Source organism: Balaenoptera borealis (genome assembly GCF_965194805.1).
Source record: "Balaenoptera borealis genome assembly, chromosome: 13".
NCBI lineage: Eukaryota > Metazoa > Chordata > Mammalia > Artiodactyla > Balaenopteridae > Balaenoptera > Balaenoptera borealis.
The window spans coordinates 6927295-6939792 of record NC_138870.1 but is presented as its reverse complement, the minus strand read 5'-3'; the positions used below and the strand labels follow the sequence as shown (position 1 = coordinate 6939792).

Genomic DNA, 12498 nt, shown 5'->3' with positions numbered 1-12498 from the left:
TCTCTTGTGGGTGGCTATTATGGGATGGCCGCCTCTCTTTTTTGGGGGGGGGTGGGGGCTAGCAAGGAGAAGGATTATTATGGGATGTGCCCAGCACAGCTGGGTGGGGCTGTCCTGGGTAGGTGAAGCTCTGGGGAAGGGGGATGGGGAAGGAAAGGAAGGAAGAGGGAGGGAAGAAGCTGGGGAGGGTGGGGTGAGCCCTGGAGCCAGACCTGAGGCCTGGCAAGAGTGACTGGCTGGAGAGGTTCTTCAGTGACAGCTGTTTGAAGAGGCCCCCGGGGGCAGGCTAGAGCTAGCCGGATCTGAGCCCTGGACACCTGGGTCCCTAAACAGCTTGTGAGCTACAGGGTCGCTGAGTCCAGGCATGCAGTGAGGAGGCCTGGGTTCTGGCTGTGTGACACACGAGGGAGTAAGTGCTCCTGGGTGACCACAGCACCAAGTACTCCCCTCCCTCCCTGCCTTCCTGGGTTTGAGCCTTGGGACTGTAGCTCAGGTAGGGGTCAGGCCAGGGGAGCTCTGCCTCCTTGTAGTCACACCCAAGGAGCTGAGACTGTGTTGGCTCCTGCAGGACACACGCCTGGGTGGTGCCCCCCAGTCCTGCGCCATCTGCATCCTGTCTAGCTATCAGGGTGCACTGTCACTGTGGCTTTTCTGTCCTATGTTGCCTTCCCAAACCCCCTTTTCTGACAGAGCAGGAGAACCCTAGCCCCTTAGACGTCTTATGAGCAGAGTTTCTGGGACTCACAGAACAGAGATGTAGAGAGAAGAGCTATAGAGCATGTGCTGAAAACTCCACGGACAGCCCACTCTGTTATTCCAGGTTCTTCTGTACCATGGGACGGAAGCAGAACTCTAAGGTAACCAGCTAGAGAGGCTGTCCCCCTGGGTGCATTAATCAGGAGATTATCCCACCCTTAGTCTCTGTGGGCCAATCATGCTGGTGGTTTATTTATAATTTATCTGGGAGGGTAGCATGGGGCTAGGGTATGGAGGCAAAGCACAGAAGCGTAAGGACCACAAAAGCAAAACACAAACACACACATCCTAGCCCTCTGGAACTCAAGAAGAGAGGAAGGGACTTTAACCTTCCCCTTGTGGTGGTAACATGGAGAGGTGGGGAGTGAGAGGAGCCAGGGTATAAGTGGGTACAACCTGCAGGGATGGGGCAGAGGGGCTGTGGTGGACAAAAGGGACCATGTTTGTAATCACAGGCAAGAGGCTGTGACTACCCAGTTACAAAACTCTCTTCCTGGTTTATATTATGAGTCACTGTAGTAACGTGGTATATATATGGGAAGGAGAGGGTATGGGGCAGATGGAGACATTACAGAAGGGAATTTGAGCCCTGGAGGCAGGCTGGATCCCCTAGAGGAATGGGGAAGGAGGAGGTCGTACTGAGTACCTGGCAGTTCATACACGAACGAGAAACTTCTTGAAAGGAGGTCTACCCACATTATGGTATCTTAATGAAAGAGCTGCCTCCTCTCCCCCAAGTAAGGAGTACAGTTTTCCTCTTAGTACTCAGAATAAGCATGGGGGAGGGTTTGCACAAATGAATGGGGCCCGATCTTGATGTCAAGAGAATTTAATGAGAAGACTAGGCAGCCTTGCAGAATGGGGGAAACAGCCTGTGTGCCACAATGGATATGCCAAAAGGGTGGTCCCGGGAGCTAAGTCAGGTGGGAGCTGGGGGAAAGCCTTATCAGCATCACTGGTGGTCTCCTTGGAAGCAGAGGGATAGTGATTTCCCGAAGCAAGCTCTTGCCTCTCCTGAATTCATCTCTCCTCGCCAGTTCTCCAGTCCTGAGGTTCCCAGAGGAGGGAGAGTCATCTGGCCAGGCCCTTTCTCTAGGGAAGTGAGATTAGAAGGGCAATGCAGAGATGATGTGAGGTTCGTCCCACTCACTTCTGGTCAGGAAGGGCCTCTCCTAGGAGGAAGTTCCGGTTTCTCTTCAACCTGTCCTACCACCAAGGGTCTTGGACTTGTGTGAAAAGCAGAGGAAGATATTATCTGACTTTGGGGTCTGGAGCAGTGGCAGCAAGGAAGTGGCGCTGGGATATTGGTTTTCACCCAGGTTCTGGTTCTCTGGGGATCAGGAAGAGGGAAAAGTGACAGGCTATAGACTTAGGTTCTCTTAGGGCCAAAAGATTTTAAGATTGGGCTCTCTGAATTTCTTGGGCTGGGTCCCCAGTGTAGCTGCAGGGTAGGTGCAGTTAGGGAAGGGGATGGTATGTGTTGGGAGGCTACCTTGTGGCATAATAAATGAAGAAGGCATTCTGGGATGTTGACTTGTACACAGGAGGGGAAGACGGTGAACGTTATACAAAGATGAGGGTTTTTTTGGGTGGAGAATGGGACCTCAACAAGATGAGGATGGGGGCAGTTGGAAGTATTATGAGATTTCAGGATATAAAATGAAAAAGTATATAAATAAGAAACATGGGGCATTGAGGGTAAGCAGAACTTGGTGTTCAAGCATGAGGATGACAATCTGGCATGTTGATGAGTCTCTCAAGAAGGAAGGACATGATGATATTATAGGATTTCAGTATTAGAAACGCTGGACGGATGAACATTGCTTTTCAATCAAAATCCCTTAGTATGTAGGGAGCAGATAGGAGATTATCTTGACCATCCATCTATATATTTCAAATCCTTTTGAAATACCTTCCGGGCTCTAGAAGGACCGCTGAGAACTTCTACTGGGATCTGATCTCTCCTGAGATCAGCTGGGATTTGTTTTATTCTCTGTAACAGGAAATTAGGAAATAGCACTCAGTTTTCCATTGACACCAGACATTCTGTCTCATCTTGGAGTTTGGTTGTTTATGCTTCTTGAAGGGAGGCACTCCCCATGGTGCCCAGCTTTGTGCCTTGCTAGGTACTCCGTCAACATCTGTTGCGTAAGCATGAGTAGCAGTGAGCAGAGAGAGAGCAGTTCTTGGATCTTTGTGTGCATATAGCGGGATCCTCAGTTCACACCATGGTGGGATGTCCATCCACAGGAATGGCCTAGGGGTGAGAATAGACCACTTGACCTGGGGAGGCGGTGTGGGAAGAGGACTGCTGGAATGTTGAGAAATAATCTTTAGTGGGAGTTTGTAATTATTATGGGATGCTTTGGGGTGAACTAAACTTTATGTGAATGGCTCATCTGGCCAGTACGGTATTTGGTTGGTCTTACTCAAAACTCAACTGGAGGTAAGTGTCTGGAGAACACCTGGATTTTGGTGGGATTGGGTGGGGCCCTAGGTTGACTCTCAGTTCCTGCGTGTCTGGAAATGATAGATGAGGGAAGCTAGGGTCCATCTTAGACATCAAGAGGCTTTGTGCCAGGACACTGCTTTGGCTCATTAAGGGTTGAAGGTGTGTACAAGTTGGGGTGGGGGAGAGGGCAATGTGGGTAGCCTGTTTCATCCTCGCTGGTGTGGGTGTTAGAATAGACTGACAGCCTTGGAGACAGGGGAGGTACGAGTATGAATATTATGGGATGCCTGGCTGGAAAGGTAGAGGGGTGGTGGAGTGGAGATGAAGCATTATGGGATGTGACTCTGGGTTGTGCTGGGAGTATTACGGTATGTCTGGTTGACCACGGGTTCTTTGCAATTATTATGGGATGTCAGGGTGTGGGTGGGGGAGTAAAATTATGGGATATCTTTCCAGTGTTAGAGGAAAGGAGATTAGTTTTCCCTCCGTGGGGTGACAGTAGGGCTCTTGATCATTATGGGATATCTCTTTGATAGGGGAGGAGTGGTTATTACGGGCTGTGGACTTGAATGAATGTGTGAAGCTTGGGGGTCCTGTTGTGAGGATCTAGTCTGCAGGGGCCGAGGGCAGCGCCAGGGGGTTGGTTATTATGGGATGTCAGTATAGAAGGTGGGAGACATTATTACGGGATGTGTGTGGGAGGAGGCCAAAGTGTCCGTTGTGGGGGGGGTGGTGAGTTTCTGCCTATTATGGGATATCAAACTGGGGGTGGATGAAGAGTGGTTATTATGGGATGTATGTGGGGGATGGGGATTGAGTATTATGGGATGCGAGGCTGAATGGCTGGGAGGAGAGCTTATTATGGGATGGCCATGGGGAGGGAGAGGTGACGAATTATTATGGGATGTTAGCATTAGGGCCAAGAGTGAAGAAGTTGGCAAAGGATGGCTATTATGGGATGTCTGGGGGGGGGGTAAAGGGTTAGTTGCAAAAGGTCGGCAATATCATGAGATGTCAACAGCCCTGGCATATATGTGTATGGTGTGTGCGTGGGGGTGGTGGCGGTGGTGGTGGTGGTGGTGGTGGTGGTGGTGGTGGTGGTGTCCGTGTGTATTATGGGATGGCCAGGGGGTGGGTGGTTGCCCGGGTGACACGCGCGCGCGCGCTCGAGGGGGCGTGGTCAATGGTTGCCGGAGCGACGAGGGGGCGGGGGTTGCCCGGGAGACCTAGGGAGGAGGGTGGCGGTAGTGGAGGGGGGGTTGGAGTTGGTTGAGGTTATTATGGGCTGTCCGTGGGGGGGCGGGGCCTGTGCGGTGGGATTTCCCGGCCGGTGTTTCGGGCCCTTTAAGAGGCGACGCTGGAGCCGGAGCCATTTTCCCCCCTTCGGCCGCGGCGAGGAGGAGCCGGAGCGGGAGTGACACCGGGCCGGACCCAGCGCGACCTGCGGCGGCTCTGGGGTGAGGAGAACGCGGGGTTCCCAGAGAGACAACCCCTCTCAGCCCGACCGGCCCCGAGGATCCTCCCTCCACCCAGCCGCCCCTCGGGCGTCCCCGGACCCGCGGACCGCCCCCTGCCCGGGGAGCCGACCCTGCCTCTCCCTTTCCTGCAGGGCGCCCAGCCCCCGCCCTCGTCCGGCCCGAGTCTCGCTCCCCGCGACTCCCACCTCGGGCTTGGCCTCCCACAATGCCCGGCGCCCCCCTCGCCCTTTGCTCACTTGCCCCCCGGGACACGTGGCCCGGCCCCCTGCCCGGTGGGAGCTCCGGCCCCCCACGCCCCTGCCTCCAGCCCCCTGGAGCGCCGAGCCTCCACGCCCCCTCGTCCCCGCGGCTCCTCCGGAGAACCCGAGTTGTCCCAGAGGACAGCCTTTGGAGAGCTACCCTGTCTGGGGATTGGCCCCTCCCCAGGCGCAGGGAGGCGCCCCCCCACCCCCCAGTGACCTTGTGTCCCCGAGCGCCTCGCCGCCGGCCGCCTCCCTCGGCCCCCCCGCGCCGCGGCCACTCGGACCCCTTTCCCCGTCACGCCTGGCTCCGTCCAGCGGCTTCTCCCCTCCCCACGCCGGCACCGGCCTGCCCTCGGGGGCGCCGCTCCCTCTCGTCTGGGGGGCTCCAGCCGGGGAACCGGCTTCCGGGCTGCCCCCGGGAGCGTGGAACTAAAGTTCAGCCTGAGTGGTTCGGGTGCCCTGCTCGGGTGGCTGTGGGGCGGCCGGGGGTGGGCGGAAAGCGCGGCGGGGTGGGGGAGGGGGCCGTGCGCGTCACTGACTGTTCTCTTTCTCTCCCCCCTCCCCCGCACAGTGACTCGGGCCAGTGTCGAGGGCCCCAGGCCGCAGGCAGGAGCAGCTGGGCCAATTCCCTGGCCAGGAGCGGAAGGGGATGGCGTCGGGCCTGGGCTCCCCGTCCCCCTGCTCAGCGGGCAGCGAGGAGGAGGATATGGATGCACTTTTGAACAACAGCTTGCCCCCTCCCCACCCAGGTAACAGCTTCCCCAAGGGCCGCGGGCAGGAAGGAGCCATCTGGGCCCTCCCTGGCGACTCTGGTGCGGCAGGGTTGAGTTTCTGGGCTTTCTCTGTGCAGTCGGAGGTGGAGGGCATCCGAAGGGAGTGGTTCCCTTCTGCGGAGCTGTTGTGCGAGGGGGCTGGAAGCCATGTGCCTTCTGGGCTCCGCGGACCGCGATGCAAGCTTGCTGCACTGTCTTCGGGAATGCTGTGCAGATCCCGGTTGAGGGAGCTCTCCGGGCTGGCAGGCTTTGCCTGGCGTGGGTCCCAGGAGGAATGCAGGTAGCTGGGACCCCTGGAGGCGGCGCGGCGGCGGCGGCGGCGGTGGGGTTGAGGATTGCGGTTGGAGGAGACCAGCCGGGCATCTCTGCTAGTAGGATCCTGTAGCTGCTGCTGTGGAGAGGAAAGAGGGAGTGCGGGTTACTCTCTGATTATTTTTAGCTTCTGATCAGTTACCGGCTTTCTGTGCAGTTTCAACCGTGTGAAGTTTGAATTGCGCTCCTCAGCTGGGATCTAGAGCGCATTTAGTCAGGCAGATTGCTGGAATGTTGAGTGGGGCTAGGGGTAGGATGTCATAGCCTGCAGGATATACTAGGAGGAGCAAAAAGAAGGAAGGTGACACCCTGGGCACCCCTCTTCCCCTGGCAAGTGGACTTAATCCTGGCTTTTTTCCCAGGAGGCTTCTGCCCTGTGCAGGTAGCCTGGGGTTTGGGCTGGTGGTGTGAAGTGTTTGTGTCGGTGTGTTGGGGGTTGTGCTGTCTGTGTTTTGGGGTGGCTCCTTGGACTGGCCGAACCCCGGTGGTTATAACCAGCCTGCATGATTGGAATGGCTCTTGTCTATCCTCAACTGATGATGGATGTCATGTTTCTAAGTGGATGTCTCGCTCCTCTGTCCTTCGTTCTTCAGAGCGCTTAGCTAAGTCACCTACTTGTTTCCTTCATCTTTTTTTTTAGTTTAGTTTTTTTTTTTTTACATGCCATTTCTTCATCTTCCTTGTTTATATTTTTATTTTAATTCTGGAGCCTGCTGGTCCTGTTTTTGTTTCCCATCAAACATCTTTCACTTTTGCCTTCTCTTTCCTTAGCTCCAGCTGCAAGTTGAGGTGGTCTGGGAGAGATGTTTCCACATTTGGCACTTTCTAAGTTGGAAGTCTTCACTTCAACCTGAGGCCACTTAGGAGAGGGTCAGTCTTCTTACTGAATCTTCAGCTGTTGGGATAAGAGTCTCATCACCGTGTAGGGCAAGGTGGTAGATTTCTGTGCTGTGGCCCAAGGTGGGGGTAGGGTGGTGGCAGTGGAGGTGGTCCCATCCTTTCTGTGCGGGGCATGAGAAGTAGCAGTGCCATCCAGCCAGTGTTGGGTCCACATCTTGGCTTCCCATTGGCCCCTTGGTCTGGGGCTGCCCCTGTGTTGACTGGGAGCCTGTGGGCTCCCAGGGTGAACTCTGCCCCAAGCTGTAGCGTGACCCAGTTTTTCCACTTGCCCCACCCCATTCCTGCCCCTTTCCCAAATCGTTCTCTATATCTCAGCCAGTTTGCCGCTTGCCGTGTCAGCACATCTGCCTGAGAAGTTTGAGGGTCTTAGGTGGGTGGAAGGGTGTCCCCTTTGCCTCCGTGAGTTTGTCCTTGTCTCTACTTCCAGCTTTTATGGAGGCGTGGCTGATTGGGAAGGGGGGCACCACGGGAATTGCTGGGGAGAAGCCCTTAAGAAAATGATTCTTTCTGGTGAGATCCAGGCTGGTGTCCCATTCCCAAGGGAATGGGAGGGGCTGTCTTGTGCCTGGCCTGATCCTGGGCTGAGAGGGAAAGGGGGAGGCTGATGGTGCTTTGTCCAGCCCAGTGCCGCCTGTTCCCTAGTATCTGCCTCGCACAGGAAGGGCGGAGTCAGAGGCATTTTAGGGCCAGTTCTGGGGGTCAGGCGCAGAGAGCGTGTGTAGGAGAAAAGGAAGCGTTCTGTTGTCCTCCACTATCTAGGTGCTGCTCCGTTTTTCTCTGTGTTGGATAGGTGGCTACCTCTCCTCTGTTAGAGGTGGTTTAGGATCTGTGGCCTGCACTCTGGTAGAGGTGAGGAGGAAACTGAGTTTCAGAGGCGTCTTGTGGGCTCCCATTCCTCAAGGTAAATCTTTTGGGAGTCAGAAGGAAGGTTGTGTGCTCTGACCACCACTGAACTCTTGTTAAATCTAAGCTCCGATGATTGAAAGCATAACGATTGAGGGAGTAACTCAGCCCCTCACATGGTGTCACCCTTCAAGGTGTCTTGGGTCTCCTTGCCTAGGACGTTATGAGAATGGCCTCTTGAGAACAGCGTCATCCCACGGTAGGTGTTAGAAGAGGTGGCATTTGGACCTGGGGCCAGGTAGTAATTTGGGAAGTCTTCTGTGAGAGGGTAGTCTTTCCCCGGCTACCTCTCTCAACCGCATCCCCTCCCCTGCCACTTCCTGTCTGTCCTCTGTTGGCAGCTGGGTGCCCTGGGTTGGCTTCTGTGGTCAGGAGCCATTTTCCCTCTCCTCAGTGGGTGAGGCATTCCCTCCTTCACTCCACTCCCTTCTCCACTCCTCCCTCCTTGGGGGGGGGGTGGCTTGGAAAGCAGGAGGGGAAGGAGGAGGGAGCCGGTGCGCTGGTGTGAATGTCTGTTACAAAGGAAACTGCCTCCTGGTCTTCTCCTCCCCCTCTGTGCCCCTTCCCACCTAGGCCTGCCCAGGAGCTCTCAGTATTACCCCAGGCTTTGTGTGTGCTCCCAGCCGGGGAGGAGGTGGAGCCAGATGGGGGGAGGAAGGGGGGGGGATGGTGACAGCTGGGCTGATTTGGGCCCCTGGGGAGAAGAGGCTACTGACCCAGGAGAAGCTGGGGAGGAGCAGTGGAGCTGGAGATGGGGAAAGGAAATCAGCTTTGGGAGTGGGCGTGATCCTGGGCTGGCCCCGAACCTGGGGCTTGGGAGGTTCTGGTTGTTTTGCGCAGTGATGAGCCAAAAGGGTTAGTGAAGGGTGTGGCTTCTGGGACCCTCGAGCAGGTACTGTTCTGGGAATGTGCTGAGGGTATCTTCTTTAGTTTTTGCCTTCTGGGTAGGACCTCTTATTCTCATTTCCTGGTTTATGGAATACTTGGCGGCTGGTTATCGGAGGACTAGGCCTATTTCTCTTACTTGGTTAACTGTATGCGCTTGATTCAGCTGCGCTGGTGAACACATAGAGGACTCGTGTTAGGGATGAGGAAGAGGAGGCAGGGGTCTGGACAGCTGCCCGAGGTGGGCCTGGTCTGGCCCAGCCGGCCTATTTCAGGCATATACAGCTCTCTCTTTGTCTGTTTTTGTCCTGAGTATCAGCTTCCTTCTGTGGCGTGTATAGCAGTTCTCTTCAGTGGAATCTGGGACAGGAGGTGGGGGAATAAAGTCTAAAGCCTCTGGATTGGGCTCTAACCTTTTGCTATTGATCTTTTCCCTGCCTACCTTTCTTTGCCAAAATATATGTAGAAAACGAAGAGGACCCGGAAGAGGATTTGTCAGAAGCGGAGACTCCAAAGCTCAAGAAAAAGAAAAAGCCTAAGAAGCCTCGGGACCCTAAAATCCCTAAGAGCAAGCGCCAAAAAAAGGAGGTGAGTGGGTGAGTGGATGTTACGGGCGGCAGGAGGAAGATGGGAGGTGCTCCGTGGAGGGCTGGGGCCTTCGTTTCTTGCCCTGGGGCGGTGGGCCGGGTCCTGGGCGTGAGCCTCAGGGCTGTCCTGAGGTCAGCATGTGTGTAGCATGTGTGTGTCTGTCTCCTTCTCCCCCTTCCCTGCTCCAGCGTATGCTCTTATGCCGGCAGCTGGGGGACAGCTCTGGGGAGGGGCCAGAGTTTGTGGAGGAGGACGAAGAGGTGGCTCTGCGCTCAGACAGTGAGGGCAGCGACTATACCCCTGGCAAGAAGAAGAAGAAGAAGCTCGGACCTAAGAAAGAAAAGAAGAGTAAGTCCAAGCGGAAAGAGGAAGAGGAGGAGGATGACGAAGACGATGATTCAAAGGTGCCTGGACCTCCATCCTCTTCTCTGTACTTCTGTCCTTTGTTTCCCAGACACTCTGCTGCCCCTCAGAATGTTTTCTCTCCACCTGTTTCTAATGATTTCTTGTTAGCCCTCTTACCCTGGACTTGGCCAGCCTTAGTTGCAACTCAAATTCCCTTAGGGAGGGTGGGCACTAGGAGTCAGGCTTTGACTTTGCTCTCTCTGCAGGAGCCTAAATCCTCTGCTCAGCTCCTGGAAGACTGGGGCATGGAAGATATTGACCATGTGTTCTCAGAGGAGGATTATCGCACCCTCACCAACTACAAGGCCTTCAGCCAGTTTGTCCGGTAAACAGGAGGGTCTTGGGGGCAGGAGATGGAGAGTGCTTCTGTAATCTCTTCTCACTTCCCCCACCTCCTTTATTTTTAAACTTTTTCTCTTTTCTGTTCCTGCCATTTTTTCCCCCAGACCCCTCATTGCTGCCAAAAACCCCAAGATTGCTGTGTCCAAGATGATGATGGTTTTGGGTGCTAAGTGGCGGGAGTTCAGCACCAATAACCCCTTCAAAGGCAGTTCTGGGGCTTCCGTGGCAGCAGCGGCAGCTGCGGCAGTGGCCGTGGTGGAGAGCATGGTGACGGCCACTGAAGTTGCACCTCCTCCGCCCCCTGTGGAGGTGCCTATCCGCAAGGCCAAGACCAAGGAGGGCAAAGGTGACATGGGACTCAGTGGGAGTGGGGACTAGTGCGGGCTTGGGATGTCGAAGTTGGAGGAAGCGCGGACGCGCTATTCTGTCAGCCCAAAGATGGAAGCTAGGAGGTGGGAATGAACCGGGGATTAGGAGGGAAACTGGGGAGGCTGGCCACGTAGAAATATTTTAGGTGGGGAATATTTTATTGGGTTGGCCAAAAAGTTCGTTCTGTTTTTTCCGTAAGATGGCTCTAGTAAGCACTTAGTTGTCTTTAACTTCATTCGAAACAATTTCGTTAGGTTGTATTGTGACAGCTGTCATATCAGCGTGCATTAAAAAAAAACTTATCAAAATTGGTGAATTTTTGTGTAGCCATTTTAGTATTGAAGATGGTAGAGAAAAAGCAACATTTTCGACGTATTATGCTTTATTATTTCAAGAAAGGTAAAAAGGCAACTGAAAGGCAAAAAAAGATTTGTGCAGTGTATGGAGAAGGTGCTGTGACTGATCGAACGTGTCAAAAGTGGTTTGCGAAGTTTCACGCTGGAGATTTCTTGCTGGACGATGCTCCACGGTCGGGTAGACCAGTTGAAGTTGACAGCGATCAAATCAAGACCTTAATTGAGAACAATCAACGTTATACCACGCGAGAGATAGCCGACATACTCAAAATCTCCAAATCAAGCGTTGAAAATCATTTGCACCAGCTTGGTTACATTAATCGCTTTGATGTTTGGGTTCCACATAAGTTAAGTGAAAAGAATCTTCTCGACCGTATTTCCGCATGCCACTCTCTACTTAAACGTAACGAAAATGTTGCGTTTTTAAGACAAATTGTTACAGGTGGTGAAAAGTGGATCCTGTACAATAACGTGGAACGGAAAAGATGGTGGGGCAAACGAAATGAACCACCACCAACTACACCAAAGGCCGGTCTTCATCCAAAGAAGGTGATGTTGTGTATATGGTGGGATTGGAAGGGAGTCCTCTATTATGAGCTCTTTCTAGAAAACCAAACGATTAATTCCAACAACTACTGCTCCCAGTTAGACCAACTGAAAGCAGCACTCGACGAGAAGCGTCCACAATTAGTCAACAGAAAATGCATAATCTTCCATCAGGATATTGCAAGACTGCATGTTTCTTTGATGACCAGGCAAAAACTGTTACAGCTTGGCTGGGAGGTTCTGATTCCTCCGCCATATTCACCAGACATTGCACCTTCGGATTTCCATCTGTTTCGGTCTTTACAAAATTCTTTTAATGGAAAAAATTTCGATTCCCTGGAAGACTGTGAAAGGCACCTGGAACAGTTCTTTGCTCAAAAAGATAAAAAGTTTTGGGAAGATGGAATTATGAAGTTGCCTGAAAAATGGCAGAGGGTAGTGGAACAAAACGGTGAATACGCTGTTCAATAAAGTTCTTGGTGAAAATGAAAAATGTGTCTTTTATGTTTACTTAAAAACCGAGGGAACTTTTTGGCCAACCCAATATCTTTCCCATGTTCTGCTCTGTGGTGTGTATTTGGATTGTATGATCTTACCTGCTTTCTCCTGATTTAGGTCCCAATGCTCGGAGGAAGCCCAAGGGCAGCCCTCGTGTCCCTGATGCCAAGAAGCCTAAGCCCAAGAAAGTAGCTCCCCTGAAAATCAAGCTGGGAGGTTTTGGTTCTAAGCGTAAGAGATCCTCGGTGAGAGCCCAGCCTATCCCCTGGTGAGGGTGCCGTAGCTAACCGGGAGGATGTGGTCTTATGTCAGGATTCAGGGTTCACGGTAGGTGCGTAAGGATGTGGGGAGTTGGCCATAGAAGAGGTGACTAGGCTCCCTTGCTGGGATTCCAGCACCCCTAGTAAAAGGGTGACCCCTTCTCCACCACTCTCTCCTTCCCCTTGGCCTGAACCTCTAACCTTCTCATCCTGCCAGAGTGAGGATGACGACTTAGATGTGGAGTCTGACTTCGATGACGCCAGTATCAATAGCTACTCTGTTTCTGATGGTTCTACCAGCCGCAGTAGCCGCAGCCGCAAGAAACTCCGGACCACGAAAAAGAAAAAGAAAGGTGTGTTTCTCTTCTGTATCAGTATGTAATGGAATGAGGGGGGAATGATTGAGGAAGCATCTCCCTAAGGAGACAGGGGT

General features: G+C 53.6%; 1 protein-coding gene across 12 annotated transcripts in view; it reads left to right on the top strand.

Annotated features, from left to right (window-relative positions):
• Positions 1 to 4519: 4519 nt before the first annotated feature.
• CHD4 (chromodomain helicase DNA binding protein 4) overlaps positions 4520 to 12498 on the top strand; it is a 35848-nt gene continuing 27869 nt past the window's right edge. For 4 of the 12 annotated variants that reach the window (XM_082349765.1, XM_082349762.1, XM_082349760.1 and 1 more), the window contains exons 1-8: positions 4521 to 4665; positions 5500 to 5677; positions 9168 to 9289; positions 9478 to 9693; positions 9901 to 10019; positions 10141 to 10382; positions 11923 to 12050; positions 12283 to 12418. In XM_082349765.1, the coding sequence (XP_082205891.1) occupies positions 5578 to 5677; positions 9168 to 9289; positions 9478 to 9693; positions 9901 to 10019; positions 10141 to 10382; positions 11923 to 12050; positions 12283 to 12418 (1063 nt within the window). In that variant the 5' untranslated portion in view covers positions 4521 to 4665; positions 5500 to 5577. Of the gene's footprint in view, positions 4666 to 5499; positions 5678 to 9167; positions 9290 to 9477; positions 9694 to 9900; positions 10020 to 10140; positions 10383 to 11922; positions 12051 to 12282; positions 12419 to 12498 lie in introns of all 12 variants that reach the window. The other 8 variants (XM_082349757.1, XM_082349764.1, XM_082349763.1 and 5 more) reach the window with 4 other exon arrangements.